At 39.4% G+C, this 17889-nt stretch overlaps 1 protein-coding gene across 9 annotated transcripts in view; it reads right to left on the bottom strand.

Annotated features, from left to right (window-relative positions):
* LOC140734855 (dedicator of cytokinesis protein 4-like) overlaps positions 1–17889 on the bottom strand; it is a 356660-nt gene that overhangs the window by 13286 nt on the left and 325485 nt on the right. For 2 of the 9 annotated variants that reach the window (XM_073059454.1, XM_073059452.1), the window contains 7 exons: positions 13811–13932; positions 11198–11318; positions 8190–8271; positions 7930–8039; positions 5065–5137; positions 4030–4071; positions 2940–3056 (listed from right to left, as the gene is read on the bottom strand). In XM_073059454.1, the coding sequence (XP_072915555.1) occupies positions 2940–3056; positions 4030–4071; positions 5065–5137; positions 7930–8039; positions 8190–8271; positions 11198–11318; positions 13811–13932 (667 nt within the window). The remainder of the gene's footprint in view (positions 1–2939; positions 3057–4029; positions 4072–5064; positions 5138–7929; positions 8040–8189; positions 8272–11197; positions 11319–13810; positions 13933–17889) is intronic. The other 7 variants (XM_073059457.1, XM_073059455.1, XM_073059453.1 and 4 more) reach the window with 6 other exon arrangements.

Here is a 17889-nt window from a genome sequence, read left to right on the forward strand (position 1 = left end):
TTCACCCCCATTCCATCAACATGCCAACAACCCCTTCACCCTCCCCATTTGGTCATCCTACTGAGCAGGGAACAAGAAAAATGAGTAGTAACTGTTCATTATCCTCCTTTCTTGATTACAGATTAGCTTTTAGTTAGTACTTGTTAAGTAAAAAGCCATATCAAAAGCATTTAACTGTCTGTGTGGAATATATTTTCCTCGAAATTTAATGTGCATAGTTAAAATGCCTTGAATTAAACAGCAGGTTCTGTTAGATATTCCTCACCTCCTGTAAGATCACACAAGTTTATTAGCTGAATGGCTTAGATCATTATCACAATGAGATAAAGGCAGTCCAGATATCTAATGTCTGGAGATACAAACCTTCATTCAGGACCTAGATGACTATTTATAAACATATACTTGGAGTTTTAATTTTGCTTTTTTTTTAAGAATTATAACTTCAATGGTATTGATGATGTGTTGACTATTTGAAGATCTGATTCAAAGTGCTGCATGATTTCATTGATAGCTCATCACCTCTCAAAAAATAAGGTGATTCCTTAAAAAAAAGCTTGCAGCAAATTTAACAAGTTTATTAAGTTTTTCCTCTATAACAGCTGTACTGAACCTACAGACGTTGTAGAATCTTGTGGGAATTAATGAGACTATAGGGAATATTTAAAAATGGGATTAATTTAAGATTAGTGTTTTCATCCTGAATCTCTGATTGCTTACAACAAAGAATGTTCATTTATATTGTGTCTTCAATGTAGAAAAACTTTCCCAAGAGCTTTCTGGAGTCATAAGACAATGGTTGAAAAGAAAGACCTTCGAGTCTGAATATACAGTTCCCTAGAAATGACAATGCAGGTAGGTAGGAAGGTGAAGAAACATACGGCCTGCTTGCCGTTATCATCTGAGACATTGAGTACAAAAGTTGAGATACTACACTGCAGTTGAACAAAACATTGGTTAGGTTGCCCTTGCAGAATTGTGTGCACACTGGAGGAAAGATGCGATTAACCTGAGAGGGTACAGAAAAAATATCACTTGTATGTTGCCTGGATTAGAGAGCTTGAGTTATGAGAAGCAACAGGATTGTCTAGTTAGGTCTGTATTCTCCAGAGAAGAGGAGGCTGAATGGTGACAATCATATAGGTATATAAAATAATGAAAGACATGGAGCGGGTAGAAAGGCTGTGTCTGTCCCCCATGGTATGCATGTCTAAGATTAGTTAAATAGAGGGAGAGGGATCTGAGATGTAATACTTTCACACAAATAATAATTGACATCTGGAATGAACATCTGGACAAGTACTTCGAATGAATAAAGCATAGAGGGACATGGAATTAATGCAGGCAACCGGAGTTTGGATGAATAGGCATAATGGTTGGCATAGATTTGGTGAGCCTGTTACTTTGCTGTGCAATTCTATGATTTAAACCAAAGGAAGTTTTATTGGAATGACTTAAAACTTTATGGATACAGAACAGAAGAGGAGATTTTCAGAAAAAATATTGGGAGCATAGAGGTAAAACATCTGAAGGCATTGATGCTGGGATGAATGGCATTGGTAAGGCCAAATTTGGAATATTGTGTACAGTTCTGGTCACCGAATTATAGGAAAGATATCAATAAATTAGAGAGAGTGCAGAGACGATTTACTAGGATGTTACCAGGGTTTCAGCACTTAAGTTACAGAGAAAGGTTGAACAAGTTAGGTTTCTATTCATTGGAGCGTAGAAGGTTGAGGGGGGATTTGATCGAGGTATTTAAAATGTTGAGAGGGATAGATAGAGTTGACGTAAATAGGCTGTTTCCATTGAGAGTAGGGGAGATTCAAACGAGAGGACATGATTTGAGAGTTAGGGGGCAAAAGTTTAAGGGAAACACGAGGGGGTATTTCTTTACTCAGAGAGTGATAGCTGTGTGGAATGAGCTTCCTGTAGAAGTAGTAGAGGCCAGATCAGTTGTGTCATTTAAGGTAAAATTGGATAGGTATATGGATAGGAAAGGAGTGGAGGGTTATGGGCTGAGTGCGGGTAGGTGGGACTAGGTGAGATTAAGAGTTCGGCACGGACTAGGAGGGCCGGAATGGCCTGTTTCCGTGCTGTGATTGTTATATGTTATATGTTATATGAAGAAAGAGATGTTTAAGAAGGCAAAGGCAGAGGAATGGAATGTTTATGGCTGAAGTTGGAGCTAAGGGATGTGGTTGGCATTGTGGGAAGAAACTTTGGAGCCCTGAATAATTATGGTGGGATAGACGTGACAAAAAGCAGATTTAAATACAAGTGCAGTGATAATAAATTTTTGACATTGAAAGACAAATTGCAAAGAAGGTCACGAAAGCCAGAGACAATGGATAAATAAGTTAAATGCATAAAGTGATTGGTCAACACAGATTTTATCTCGTTGATATTTTTTAAAGACTAAAAGGTGGAATGATCATGCCCAAGTATCTTGGAACAGGTGATTATCAAGATGCCAAATGGGTGGATGAGAATTTACAGTACATATCATACAGGAACATTGCAAGAGGAGTCAGGTAGTCTTTATGAACAGGATATGAAGTTAAGCTGCATCATGAGGACATGGGAATGAAAAAAAAATACAAACTTAATTAAATTATCCAAATTACATAAACTTCATCTGGTACTTTTAAAGTCTCTGATTGATGTTATGAGAATGATATTCTGCCACCAGTCCATACACTCTAGGACACACAACAAATTCAGCGAAACACTTAATAAACATCTTGAAACTATGGCGAAGCAAATGAATGCGAAGCATAATTGAATTTCATGGAAATTGCCTTTGATGGACTAAATTACGAGCAGTATTTACTTGTATTTTTCCCTGTGAGTTTTCTATAAAATTAACTTACAGTGGTTATATCAAAATACCCATGGTTTGGAGATTCCAAAACCTGGAGTTAAACTATGTGACGTTTTACCTGTCTGTGTTGGTCTGGGTGGGACAGGAGGAGACACCAGTCTTGCATTGTCTGGTACACAGGGTCGCGCTTCCTTACCACTGTCTAGGCTCCAACTACTTGGAGTTGGGTTCATTACTATGAAAGAATATGTGCATTGTTTAGTGGGGTGAAACATGTCCCTAATTAAATGTATTACATTATTATACAGTTACAGTTATTATTTGTTTTAGTGGATCATAGTGATGCACACTGATCTATTTGGTTCCCTATATTTGAATATCGTCAACTTAAACTTTTTTATCTTTATGTTTAAATCTCTTTAGGACGTAGCCCATTTATAAATTTCTAACTTACTCTATCCCCAGGTCATTCTGACAACTTTGGAACGGTTAACTGTCCTTGTTTCACTTTTCATTACTTCGTTTATCCAAATCCTATAGCTCTAGAATTTCCTCCTCAAAAATCTCTTCCCTTTTTGACTATATTTTTGGATATTTCTGGTAAACGTTTATTCAGTGTCCTTTTATGAAGAGTTTTCTGATGAAGACAGCATACCAAGTGCTATTGCAAATTAGCTAGTATTTTAATATGGCCCATCACAGCTGTAAATTGACTAGTACTACATCCTGAAAATATTTATACGAATATCTGCCAATATGTAGAAAGCACTTTGATATAATGGTCCCATGCCTGTCTTGAGAACAGAGACTACTTAAGATGGGAGGGGTTGGAGGCTCTGCCACTTTTAAGTTAGGAAACTAAAAGAACAGTGTTCTTCAGTCTCTGGTGGCTTTAACAATATCTGATTAATCTGTGACTTTTTGGCACAATGAGCAACATTATAAAACAATCAGGTTGTTGAGCATACAGGGCTATGCCAGTAGGTACTGGTTTGGATAATAGGAGCAAGGAAATGGAAAGATCCAAATAGTGAAGGGTGGGAGAAATGTGGCTCGGGGACTGGTGGATTTGGATTAAGACTGGGAACAATTCCACTGGAACTTGCTGTTGTCTCATTCCTCCATTATCAGTGTCCAGCAGGAATGCAACTTCAAATAACAGTTCTATGGCATCTATATAGTCATATACTCTCAATGACTATACCTACCTCTAGGAGTGGGATGCTGTCCGCCACAGCCCTGTATTGCCTCTGTGGGAGAGATTAGTATGGAGTGGAGTGGTGATTGAGACTTTTAACATTCCATCAAGACAAAATGGCTATTTTCAGGCCTTAAATTTTCCCTTAATCTTTTAAAATTTAAGTGCTTGGCAAACCAGAAGACATCTACTAATCTAATTTTCTAATCTACTTTTCCTTTATTTGCAATATGACATTCATAATTCTCTATTATATTAGCATAGAGTTGCACATTCAGAAATGTGTATATTATCTAAATTCCCTCAAGAAAAGACTGATAAAACTTATCTTAGCGCACAGAGTAATTATATCAATATACATACACAATTATAAGAAAGTGAAAAACCATCTGAGAATATTACTTAAAATTGAATGGAAGGAATTTGACAGATGAAGCAGGGGAAACATATTTAAAACCGGTTTCAGGTACACACACTCTATCAACATTATATTTTTTCTTACAGCTGCATGGACCAACTATTGGCCTGAGCAGGAAATTATTTTGTTTATTCATTTTTACATGGCCTGAAGACTGTGCAGCACTTTAATAAACATTATATAAAAGAAAATTCCAACAGTGCGGCAACACTTCAGTTACTCTGCACGCACCCATGCAGCTTAGAGGGAACGGTACTCTCTACACAACCGCTATCAACATATTGAACAGACATCCCAGTAGAGTGGAGAAAGTGAAAGAAATAGGATTTAAAGTAAGCCATTCAGCTCTTTGTAAGAACTCTAACATTAATTAGAATTATGAATGATCTTCTGCCTCACCACCAACACCTCTACATGCACAAACCCCACATCCTGTGATTCCCCAATTGAGCAGCGGAGTGGAAATTCTATAATAGTTTTAGATACATCCTACAAAGTTAGGTACTCTAATTTTTATTTTTATTCTTGAATTTCAGATTGGCCAAGTTGTACTCCATTGACTAATCCAGTAAAACAGCTAACCATTGTAAAATAATGTAAAATAAGAAACATTAGCACAAGCCCCACCTTTCTCAGGTGCAGATAAATTAGGATCACTTCGAGGCATGCAGGAGTCACCAATTTGCTGGGTAAGTGTCTGCTAAACAACAAGAATTTATTGCAAATAACGTTAGAAGTGATAATTCAAGCACGATTATATAGGTTGAATAAAGGTGTAAAATACAATGTATCTGCAAGAAATAAAACAATGCTGTAGGGTAAAATTTGACAAAATTATTATCTTTATCAAAATTGGTCGATAACAAGTGATAGTTTTGAAAAGCAGACTTAAAATTGAGCTTCATCAGTTTTTCTTTTGCAGAGTATAAAAATTTGCACGTGACAAGATTTAAAATGGAAACACAAGATTGCAAATGCTAGAATCTGGAGCTAAATGAAAATAAGCTGCTGGAGGAACTCAGTGGGTCAGTCTTCGGTGCAGGCAAAGGGAGAGTCGATGTTTTGCATTGAGACTTAGCATCAAGACGCCTATCGACTATCCCGATTCTTCCACAGATGTTGCTTCAGCTGCCGAGTTACTCCAGCAGCTTGTTTTTGCTTTTAATATGAAAAACTGGCTTGCAAAAAACTTCTTACTATTTTACACCTACAAAGTCTGAAGCAGTAGTTGTCACAATCAACACTGCAACTTTTTGCAATTTTGATGACAGCAGCACAAGGTGAATAATACCAAATCAGCATTGCAGTGTCCCAAGTTTGTGAATATGAAAGATAATTGAGTTGGTCAATTTCACAATAGTTACCATTATCATCATTATTATGTGCTGTGTCATATGACGTGGGTAATCATGACCCCCATGATCATGGCAATTGGCATTTTTTTTTTACATAAGTGGCTTGTTAGTGCCTTCTGGGCCGTGTCTTTACAAGACAGGTGACCCCAGCCGTTATCATTACTCTCCAGAGATTGTCTGCCTGGTGGCGGTGGTTGTATAACCAGATCTTGTGATGTGCACCGGCTGCTCATTCGACCTTCCACCACCTGCTCCCATGGCTTCATGTGACCATGTTCAGTGGGGCTAAGCAGGTGCTACTCCCTGCCCAAGGGTGACCTGCAGGCTAGCGGAGAGAAGGAACGCCTTACGCCTCTTTTGGTAGAGATGTATTCCCATCTTACCACCCGTGATTAGCATCACCATTATTTTATTTGTGTGCAAGACAAAAATAACCCATGAACGAGAGAAAATCTGCCGATGCTGGGAATCCAAGCAGCACACACAAAATGCTGGAGGAACTCAGCAGGGCAGACAGCATCAATGGGAAAGAGTAAACAGTCAACACTTCAGGCCGAGACCCTTCGGCAGGACTGGAGAAAAAAAGATGAGGAGTCTGAGTAAGAAAGTGGGAGGAGGGAAGGAAGAAACACAAGGAGGTAGGCGATAGGTGAAACTGGGAGAGGGGGAGGAGTGAAGTAAAGAACTGGGAAGCCGATTGGTGAAAGAAATAATACAGGGCTGGAGAAGGAGGAATCTGATGAGAGGAGAGAGAGACCATGGAAAAAAGGTAGGTGGGAGGAGGTGATGGGCAGGTAAGGAAGTAAGGTGAGAGAGGGAAATAGGAATGGGGAATGGTGAACGAGCGTGGGTGGGGGCATTACCAGAAGTTCAAGGAATCGACATTCGTGCCAATATCCTGCTCTTTCTGGCGGATGGAGCGTAGGTCCTCAACAAGTGTCTCACTGATATACAGGAGGCCACACCGGGAGTACCAGATACTGCAGATGACCCCAACTGACTCACAGCTGAAGTTTCCCCTCACCTGGCAGAACGGCTTGGGGCCCTGAATGGTAGTGAGGGAGGAGGTGTAGGGGCAGGTGCAGCACTTGTCCCGCTTGCAAGGGTAAGTGCCAGGAGGGAGATCAGTGGGGAGGAACAAGTGGACAGGGGAATCGTGTAGGGAGGAATCCTTGTGGAAAGGGGAAAGTGGGGGGGGGGAGGAAAAGATGTGATTGGTGGTGGAAGTTATGGAGAATTAGGGGTTGAACATGGAGGCTGGTGGTGTGGTGGATGAGGACAAGAGGAACCTATCCCTGGTGGGGTGGCAGGTCTCCAATGCCAATCCTAAGGCTGTGCAATTCAGTGTTTACACTGGTCTGCACACGTCATCTTGTTACAGTTCAGTTCTCAGTTCAGAATTGACAAATAACTTTCACCTCCATCCCATCCTGTTACTAAGTCCACTGCTTTCTATTCTCTGTTCAAAACATAAAGTGCACCTTTATCACAATAGGTTAATCCAGACTAACTGTTTTTTGAGAGGTGGGCAGGTGACACTGGACAACCAGAGGTCATATTTGGTTTCCACAAGGCCTGGTCTGGTATACGGCAGCAGGGTCGAACAATGTTTATATGATTCAACCAAATGAGGAGGTGAGTGCCTAAACCAGTTGTCCTCCGTGTCCATTCAAGTCTGCCGTGTTTAGAGTTAAGGGAGCTAAGATTTTGGCTAGACCAAGAAGCAGCCAGGGCTACTGAGGGTAGACATTTTGATAACTTCTAAGGGTCAAAGGTGAAGAGTGAGATCTGGTTGGGGAGCCTAATCAAGTAAAGATTATGCAGAATGGAGTTCTGAATGAACGAAATTGGAATCTTCTCAGGGACATGAAGAGTGGGGAGTAATAAAAGAAAGATACAGTACATGGTCTTTCTCTTCAATTTGTTTTGAAGTAGACACTGATACAACTTTGCCATGGCCTAAACGCTTCATTCTGAATGGAGTTGATCCACTTCACTTTACATGCTTTACTCATCCATATTAGCAGTTTAGCAAAATCGTGAAATACTCACCTTTATTAAGTTTGAGTATGTGTGTTTGCAATCTTGCTTATTCGTAAGAAGTGCTGACACTGGCCTTTTCTCGTGGTCTGCTTACCTGTGCTGGCTCCAAGGAAATTGGATAAATGGCACTGCAGGGCCGTTCTCTGGGAGAAAGACATGTATTTTCTCTTGTATGTTTGTGCTTATCAGAGAGCAGTGGGGAACCTACAATACATAGTAAGAAAACATTTTCTCAAAATTATTTGACAATTATCATAGCCTTGCACATTTTATAACTTTCAGCAAAGAAATTGACCTAGTGCTTTCAGATTGAATAAAAAAATAAGTGTGGTTAAGGCAACTGAGTAGACATACCTCTAGCACTGGATGGAGCTGAGCTTGTTACATTCGGGGAGGCTGAATGTGTGGAGCTTAAGCTTGAGGTAGACGGACTTGCCTACAAATGGTACACAATGCATTTATTACTAAAGACAATATTTTGCTTTGGAGGGATAAAAACACAATATATGCAAGTCACTGATCTAAGAGAGGAAAAAGCTTAGACATGTGTGGGTCACCAACCACTGCAAAGCAGGGCTCTGTGCAGTCATTCCTTTTACCTTGGGAATGAGAAGTACTGTAATCAGCAAAAACTTGAGAGGCAGCAGAGTCTTGTGCACACTGGTCTACCTTGCTGTCAAAACTATTAGACTTCTGGAGGTTAAAGTTACATTTGCATTTTGCTTACTGTCTCAGGACTAAGCAACTGTCAACACATTTGGCATGGAGTGAAATGTGATTTTTTTTTGTGTGGGTTGTCTTGTATTACTCTGGAATTGCACCAGGCACTTGATGTGAGTCACTTCAGATAATTTCATTATTGGACATGCAGTAATGCTGCTATTATTTGTGTAAGGGTCCTATCAGAAGTATTGTTGTTTCGGATGGCTGGTTTTCTCTTCACACTCCTAATTGGCTTTTGTCAAGCCGCTCCTCCAGCTCATGGCCACATCGATGGACCGCGGCAAAGCCGTCTCAGATCTTGGTGACAGGGCATCTTTAAACCAGGTGGAGAGCATACAGGGTTGAGGCACCCAAGAGGAAAGCTGGGGTTTGTTGGGCACCCCATTGGCGTAGTGTTTGCGCTGTTTTGGGATGTTAACATCTGAGTCTATTTGCGGCTGTCCATTTTTTTCTGGTAGTGGTAGTAAAACTCAGTAAGAGTGAGGTAGGGTCATCAATCAGATCTCTGCCGGGTGGGGCATGTTGGTGTGCCAGCAATGCCACTATTTAGTGTGTTCGTCATAGGAGTCAAACTTCTTCAAGGTTATGAAAGGTTTTCGCGATTTGAGCCGGGAAGTTGGAGAACATTTTCAATGAGTTTACAAACTGGAATGTTGTTGCATGTATTTTGGATACATGCTGAAGCTGCTCTTCTACGGATCTCTGGGAATGCTATTCTGCTCACTGTCAGGAGCCACTGGACAGGTGTGGATTTTAGGGTCCTGAGATTATTCTTATAGAAATACTGAGCTGCATACTGATGATGTTTGTGTGAGCACTTTTCTCCCAGGTGAGTGCTCAATATTCAGCAACTGAGAAACATAGTGCTAGGCTAGATTTTCGTACAACTGACTGGTTAGCACCCGATTTGGTTCCTGCCATCTTCCTGGTTATGGCCATTTTGAATTTCGGTTTCTTTGCAATATTTTGAAGGTGGATCTTGAATCCACCATTGGTCCCTCCAGGGCCAACATTGCTTTTGTTGTGTAGCACCAGGATGGGACCTCAACAAGGTTAAACGTGTTTCTAGACTTGGTCCAGTACTTTCATAGCCATCTTTCACTATTTTAATTTATTTATTTGGAGATACAGTGCAGAACACACCCTTCCGGCCCAACTGAGACGGATAGTATAATGAAATCATACAGTCCGTTTTCTTACATGGCCAAGCACCAGTGCTAATGGCCCACAACTTGTCCACTGCTGAAAATATTCTGAAAATTAAAGTAGAATGAACAATTGAGAGCTTGCTAGATTGCCAGTTCAAATAACTTCTGCCACCTTATCAGTGTCATCAGCACATAGAAACTCCTTAAAGACTGCCTACCCTTTTAAATTACCGAAAGCAACAGACCTTTCCAGCAGCATTCATTTCTTATCCCACCCTTCCCCGAATTATAAAATCTCAAGTCATACTACCAGCTGCTCCCAGAAACTGAAGGAGATTCTTTGGAACCAACAACTGTTGCCCTGGCTGGCCAAGGAAATTCTAGCCAATGAAGCCACATTCAATTACAGTTGAAATTATTGGAGTCTGTTCTAGAGCAGTATATATTTATCTTACTAAACAACTCAATGCTTAAAAACAGATGCTGCCATTCTTGTGCAGGCATATATACCTGGTTCTGAACATAGGACAGCCAGTCCATTCTTAAGAAGTAGATAAAAATCATCCGGATGGTAAAGATGAAAGCCAGATTTAAAAATATATACAAAGATTACTTTTAATTTAAAGCATAAATACTATTGTGTTTGATAACTCATAAATTGGTTGAGTGATAAACTTAGGAACTGTTAAAATAAAATCAATGAGTATAAAATCACAAGACGAATGTTGTTATTAACAATACGGTAAAAAAAAGTACCTCGCAGCGCATTAAGTATTTTCTGCAGCATACAAGTGTGAGATTCACTAGAATGACTGTTTTCAAGAATACACTTATGAATTATTGAAGGAATACAGAATGCTTCAAGATAAATATCTGAAAATAAGAAAGAAAACAGAAAATAGCCTGAAGGGAAATCCAAATTCAGTGTAGTTGAGTTGAAGGGATAGGAGGCTATAACAGGCATCATACTGTGCTCATATTTCTGGAGAAAAGATACTCAAGCAGCAATTAAAATTCAAAATCAAGTTTATTATTTGAAAGAGAAGAAATGTCTAAAAAGAGTGCTTTTTATTTAATATTTCCCCCAGTGTTAATGCATCAGGCATAAACACTAAGCATTCTTAGTGTTTCTGAATACTGGAATGATCATAGGATCTGAGCTGAAGAAAGATGATCAAAAGATGTCCTGAGTTCCAAAACTTCTAAAATATTGATGGAGTGAAGCATTTTTACAGTGCAATATGGTCAAATATTCTTTTATTACAGAGGTTCCATGGGAATGGAATTCAAGCTGCTGCTGATTCATTCAAATTATCATTACCTCACCTGCAAGGTGCTCCTGCTCATCAAGTGTAGTGCTGTGAACGTTCTGAGACTTACAGAAACAACATTGCATAGCAGGTATTTTACTAACTCAGATTACCTGCGTAAATGAAAGGGTGTTTACTAAAATGGTTACGGTGATTTTTATTTATAGAAGACATGATATACCTGCATATGAAAGACTTCATCAGAGCTTTCAGACTGCCCGGTGATGTTGCTAACTTCAGCTGATGCTTGAGATGACAAGGATGAAGAAGAATATCTGTTGAATGCTGGATAACTTAATGGGCTGCAATAAATATCAGAACACATCCCAGCATTAGCAGTGAAAATGTGATCAGTTCCTGAAACTGACAGAATAGATGATTATTGAATAAACATTGAATGAATCATTTTTATTCTCCAAAATCTCACATTGGAATAATAATAGTTAAATAATTATTGAGTGACTAATCTTTATTCTACAAAAAACTCCACTACTGTATTCAATTTTTCTTTTTGATTGATGTTACAACACTAGACGTTTTGCAGTGAGGATATTTAGTGCCCAGCTGTATGGAAATAAGTTAAGAGTCTTAGCACTTCAATTTACACAGCGGGTTATTGATTGAGAATTTAGATGATAAATTTTAATAACAAGTATTTTTCAGATTTGCAGTGTTTTTTTCTCACCTGCTTATATATATTGGCAGCAGCTGATGTAAGCATTCAAGAATTTCCTAAAGGATGGTTAGAATGTGTTAATTTATCAAGAGGAAGGGAATAGCGTGCGAGGGATATTAAGAATGGATTGACTTAGACATGAGTCCGCTTGCTTTTACTGTTGTGAATTTCCTCACGTATCAACCAGAAGAATTTTCTAGATGTCCAAAACTGCAATGTTTCTCGTGTGGACATGGATTAAATGGAAGAGACAGAGAAAAGGGAAGGATAGACAAATATCGACCTGAAATTATTGAAATGTTTAAGGATATCTAGCACATCAACACGCAACTCCTTCAGTATGGACAGATGTTAATTACACCTATTTTAATTTAACAAAGGAACTAATATCTACATCACTAATCTAAACTTCCTTGTTTCTGATTGGGTCTTTAAATATCAGGAGGCTCCCTGGTATTCCTCGCCCACTTTCAGCAGAGCCTAATTAAAATGGCAAGATTCATACTGTACATAAGCACTCCACTGCAACTGGCTCAGTGCTATATCAGATAGTTGTAGGATTGTAATTACCATATTAGTAACATTAGATTACAAAATAATTAACATGCACTAAAGGTCTGTTTCCAGATGAAAATTTAAGAAGCTGTGCATTGGTGGTATGAAGCTCAGTTCTCCTCCTGGGAAGAGAAGACGGTAAGCACAATGTTGGCTGAAATATCCATAGAGATGGAGAAGCGAGACTTAATAGAGAACAAATCCAGACAGATAAAAAATTAAGACAATGCCTCAGAAAGTTGTTATCTGGAATGATTGTTAAAATGATTGTAGACAATATGCATGGGAAAACAACATAACAGATTTGCAAGGGGGAGCCCAGTATGGAAAGTGATTAGTTCACATTTGGAGCAATTTAGAGCTGTGATGGTTTAGGGAGGGTGCATTTGGCAACCATGAGATTAGAAGAATTAATTTTCTCTGCAAAGACAGAGTAGTGTGCTGGCCAAACTCCTTCGTGGAATTGAAATTAGTTTTAGCCTAATCTGGATTAATACCTTGATAAATTTGCAACAATCAAAAAGGTTACCCTGCAACTCACTCGTCTGCCAATCAGAGTTCATATGTTCATTTTGGACATCTCACTTGAACAGGTACAGTGATGATATTTACTTGTAAACTAATAAAGCACCTGATTTACAGATTTCCCAGGGGGCTGAAAAGGGTTAATGTTTTACAAAAATGGCTGCAAGGAAGTCAATTCAGAGATGTAGTGTAGAGGTGGATTTTTTGGACATTATCATGGATACCTGGATGACAATTCCCAGGTTATTCCCTAACATTTTATTTAGAGGTGGCTGCTCCTGGTCAAAAGCAAATAATTCAGATTTATTTTTTTGAGTTTCATTCTGTTGACTGCTAAGCTGTGAGCAGAGGAGGTATGGCATGCACTCCTTACAGGGAACTCTATAAATTGCTCTGAATCACAAAGTGAATTATAAAACTGCAATTTGCTATGATTAATGAGGCCCTCTCAGGTGGGCACCGAGAAGCTTCTTCACAGCAGTAGAGGTAAAGTGTGATCGTAATGGGTTCAGAGTGGTAAATCAATCATTTCAAATTTTAACCTTGCCACGGCCCTAATTCTGCTGATGGAGGGAACTGAACTGCTGTCATACAGTTGGTTTTGCTGTAGAACTTGAGGCGGAAGGCTTGAATGATGCTAAGACTCAGAATCTTCTTAGCTGTGGTGCAAGTATCCAAACGTTTGTATTCAAGGCATCATCACCTTCATCAGTAATAAGTGTGCATTTTGACCATGCTTCCTTCATTATAAAATAATGTTTTTTTCCAATATACATAAACAAATAAAATTGGTTAAAAAGATGAAGAACTGTAGGGTTAATAGCAGAGCATTAGAATTAAATTGTTACTTTTTAATCTGGAAGAATAATTATACCAAAATTATATGTGCTGCTCTTTCAACTGCCTGCTCTCCTAGGTAATTAAGATGTGCAGAACATAGCATTTCTTTTGTGCACTGTGAATAAAAATGTAAAACTGTAATCTTAAAGAGAAAGTGTTCATTTCAAAAACAAAATATTATCTGGGGTGCCATCTTACCTGCGTCTGTTGACGATTCTGGCTCCATCTGGGCTTATAGCACCCAGGGCAGGATTTCGGCAAGTACGGGGACTTCCGTTTGTTAGGTGTATGGGACTCACACGGGAATATGCTGGGAAGTCCTGCAAAGAAGAGAACGTAATCAATTAAAAAATGTAGATATAAATCGCAATGTAACTACGAGTACACTTAGAAATTGCATGCAGAAAATATACATGATCTTCAGAACTAAGCCAAATCTCTCCAGATTTAACACACAACAGCATTGTCTAGATGCTGCCTTTTATGACATCATACATCTGAAGAATCGTAAATGCTTCCTTGTTGCTTTGTAAATATCTCAGATTTTGCTTTGCATTTAAGGAAGGTGAATAGTTATATTCACGAATCTTAACTACTAACACATTATGAACCTACACCTGTTCTGTCCCCTTACCTTAGTATCTGTTGGCACACTTCTGTTTCTACAATTCACTGTCAGCACTGTCACAGATTGGTAAAGGTTCAAAATAAAACATAGTTAACTCCAAAGGGAGTTGGTGGCAGGGGAGTGGGGGGTGGGGGGAAGCACTTGGGAAACTTGTTGTTATGAATCATTGGCAACGGGCATAGCACACCAGACAAAGTTGACTAAATGATGGAAGAAAAGTGAAGCAATCAATCAAAATACTTCATTCAAAGTGGTTGTCAGTCTTTTCTTTCTCAGCAGGTAAAATTCATTATGCTTAATAAGCTCCTTTAAATCAAACCAAGCAAGACCACCTCTATGTATTGAAAATCAAAGAACTGCAGATGGTGTAAATGAGTAACTAAACCAGAAAATTTTAGAAACGTCTCACAGGTGAGGCAGAAAGAGAAACTGAACCTTCATTGCTTCAGAATTATGATCTCCATTTCAATAAGATTACATGGTCTTCTAAACTTGATAAGTGTTAACCAATTCTTCCTCATAGGACAAACCCTCCTCACTTCTCCTCTACAGACAGGAATGAATCTCATGATTCATTGTTGCACATCTATTAAGGCAAGTAGATTCCCAAGGAAGATGACTGAAACAGTACACAGTACTGCTGGATAGTTAAATGCACAAGACCTAATTTTGTAGCTCAACTCTGAGTTAGGTTCATACATGATTTACCCTTATAATGCCTTTCTGTCCATTATGTCAACTTTAACACCTGTGCACAAGAGTGTATGAATTGCTTTGAATATAGAGTCTGGTTATTCATCATTTTGTCCAAAATCATCTTCTTTTCTATTTTTTGTACTAAATCCCCAAGTCCACAGTTCCCACGTTAATGGAAATCAATCCCATTCCTGCCCAGTCACTGAAATGGTCCCCAATTCATAGAAACACAAAATGCTGGCAGAACTCAGCAGGCCAGACAGCATCTATGGGAGGAGGTAGTGATGACGTTCTGGGCCGAAACCCTTCACCAGGAGTGAAGTAACATGGGATGGTGGAGAGGGGATAAGAAGTGGAAGCCAATTCATAGGCTGTCTCTTGCTGTTTTGTTACAGTGTACTTTTCCATCCAACTTTATACTGTCAGCAAACTTGGTTAAACTCTGCAACTACCACTGCCCCCACTGAAATGATACTTTGATTGAAACTTTGGACTTGAACTTAAGAAAAAATGGCAATTTATGTGATGTTTCCCTTGCTTCAAGATCTCATAAGCCTCTTTCCAGCTACTGAATCACTCTTGAAATGTAAAAAACATTGCACCGTGGCCCATAAACTACGGGCAGGCAAACATTGCCCACCATATACTAGGTGCTTTCTTACTCATTTAATTGCTATGAAATGTTATGTTGGAAAGTGAGAATGGAAGCAGTAGAGCATCCTCTACAGGGCAAGTGCATCCTTAACTCAGCAACTATTCAATGAACAACCTCGATTCTGAGAACTTCTAATGTTGAATTCAATGAAGAATAGAGAGTGAAATAGGGAGCCGGAAAAATAATGAAACCAAGAAAGAAAAATTGAGGTAGGGAGTAAAAAAAAAATGGAGTTTAGTTTCAGAGTCTCCAACATGAGAGAATTAGAACTTCATATTTGCACTGGTTAATTTTCTGTGTTGGGGGTTAGCTTGGAATTCATTAAGATGCATCATATTGTTTAAAAAGTATAATTAGACAGAAATAGTCAAAACACTAATTTTCAAGATTATTGAATGTCATTTCTAGTGCACAAGTGTAAAAGAGAACAAAATAATTACTACTCCAGATCCACTGTTGCACAAAAAAAAACATAAGATTAAGAACACCAATAAAATTATATAAATACATAAGATTATATAGATAGTATGATTAAAGAAACACAAGACAGGGGTGTGTGAAAATAAGGTGACTGAGAGAAAATGAAAAAGTAATGGTGTTGGTGTGGGTTACTGGGTGATGTTGATCAGCCTTTATGTTTTGGGGAGAGTAATTATTTCCGAGTCTGGTGGTCCTGGCGTGGATGCTATGTAGTCTCCTCCCTGATGAGAGTGTGACAAGCAGGGTGGGTGGGATCATTCAGGATATTGCTGGCTTTTCTCTGCAGCTTTCTGTATACATGTCCCTGACGGCGGGTAGGCTAGTGTCAGAGAGACGCTGGGCAATTGGGCATTGTCGAGCCTTCCTATCCACCACAGTGTGGTTTCCATATCATGCAGTGATACAGCATGATGTTAGGACGTTCTGTCCCGTACATCTGCAGAATGTCATGAGTAATGATGTGCATAATCCGGGTCTCTTCAACCTCCTCAGAAAGTCAAAATTAGTTTATCCTCTATGCATGTATCAGAATTTAATACCATTCAATGCATCCCAGTAATTATTTATTGAATGAGATGCTTCTGTGCAACTTTCACGACAGCGTAACTACAGCTAGCCTTGCCTCAAGTTGCTTAATACTTTACACAGTAAATCTTGGCCTTGTATTTTTCTGTCAGTTGGAGTGGAGAAACATCCACTTTAACAAAGGTCACCAGCATAGTTTTCCTGGATGTACCTCTCACGTTTAACTGAAACAATGGGTCTTTCTGATCCATTGGCATTTACTCAAATCATTTCCAAAAGGAAATGACCACATTTTAACATCTTTATTAAAAGAAAGCTGATGTTGAGCTTTCTCTGTTCAGAACTGATCATGCAACATGACAAAATGACTTGATTTTCTGGTGAGAGGCAAAAGGACAATGATTGTCACTGACCCTAGAGAAACCTGCTCACGATTCCATCTTCATGCCTTTCCAGGTCATGGTAAGTGAGCAAACAGAGAGTAAAGTTAAAGGAGTAAACACAAAGTACACTGCAGATGCTGTGGTCAAATAAACACGTACAAACAAGCTGGATGAACTCAGCAGGTCGGGTTCCAGTTCCCCGGTCCCGACCGCTTCAGTTTCATCATGGATGTCCAATCCTTATACACTTCAATTCCTCATCAAGAAGGCCTCAAAGCCCTCCACTACTTTCTGGACAATAGACCTCACCAGTTCCCCAACACCACCACACTCCTCACTGGCGGAACTGGTACTCACACTTAATAACTTCTCTTTCGGCTCTTCCCACTTGCTTCAGACCAAGGGTGTAGCTATGGGCACTCGCATGGGCCCTAGCTATGCCTGCCTCTTCGATGGTTATGTGGAACAGTCTATGCTGCAAATCTATACTGGTACTGCTCCCAAACTTTTCCTTCGATACATTGACGACTACATTGATGCTGCTTCCTGCACCCATGCTGAGCTCATCAATTTCATCGACTTTGCCTCTAACTTTCACCCAGCCCTCAAATTCACTTGGTCCATCTCGGACCCTTCTCTCCCTTTTCTTGATCTCTCAGTCTCCATCTCTGGAGATAGACTGTCCACTGACATCTTCCATAAACCCACTGACTCCCATAACTACCTTGATTATACCTCTTCAGACCCTGCCAAATGTAAAAATGCTATTCCCTATTCCCAGTTCCTCCGTCTCTGCCGCATCTGCTCCAAGGATGAGGCTTTCTGTTCCAGGACATCCCAAATGTCCTCTTTCTTTAAGAATTGTGGTTTCCCTTCTGCCGCCATCAATGATGCCCTCACCCACATCTCC

This window comes from Hemitrygon akajei, chromosome 10 (assembly GCF_048418815.1).
Source record: "Hemitrygon akajei chromosome 10, sHemAka1.3, whole genome shotgun sequence".
Classification (NCBI taxonomy): Eukaryota; Metazoa; Chordata; class Chondrichthyes; order Myliobatiformes; family Dasyatidae; genus Hemitrygon; species Hemitrygon akajei.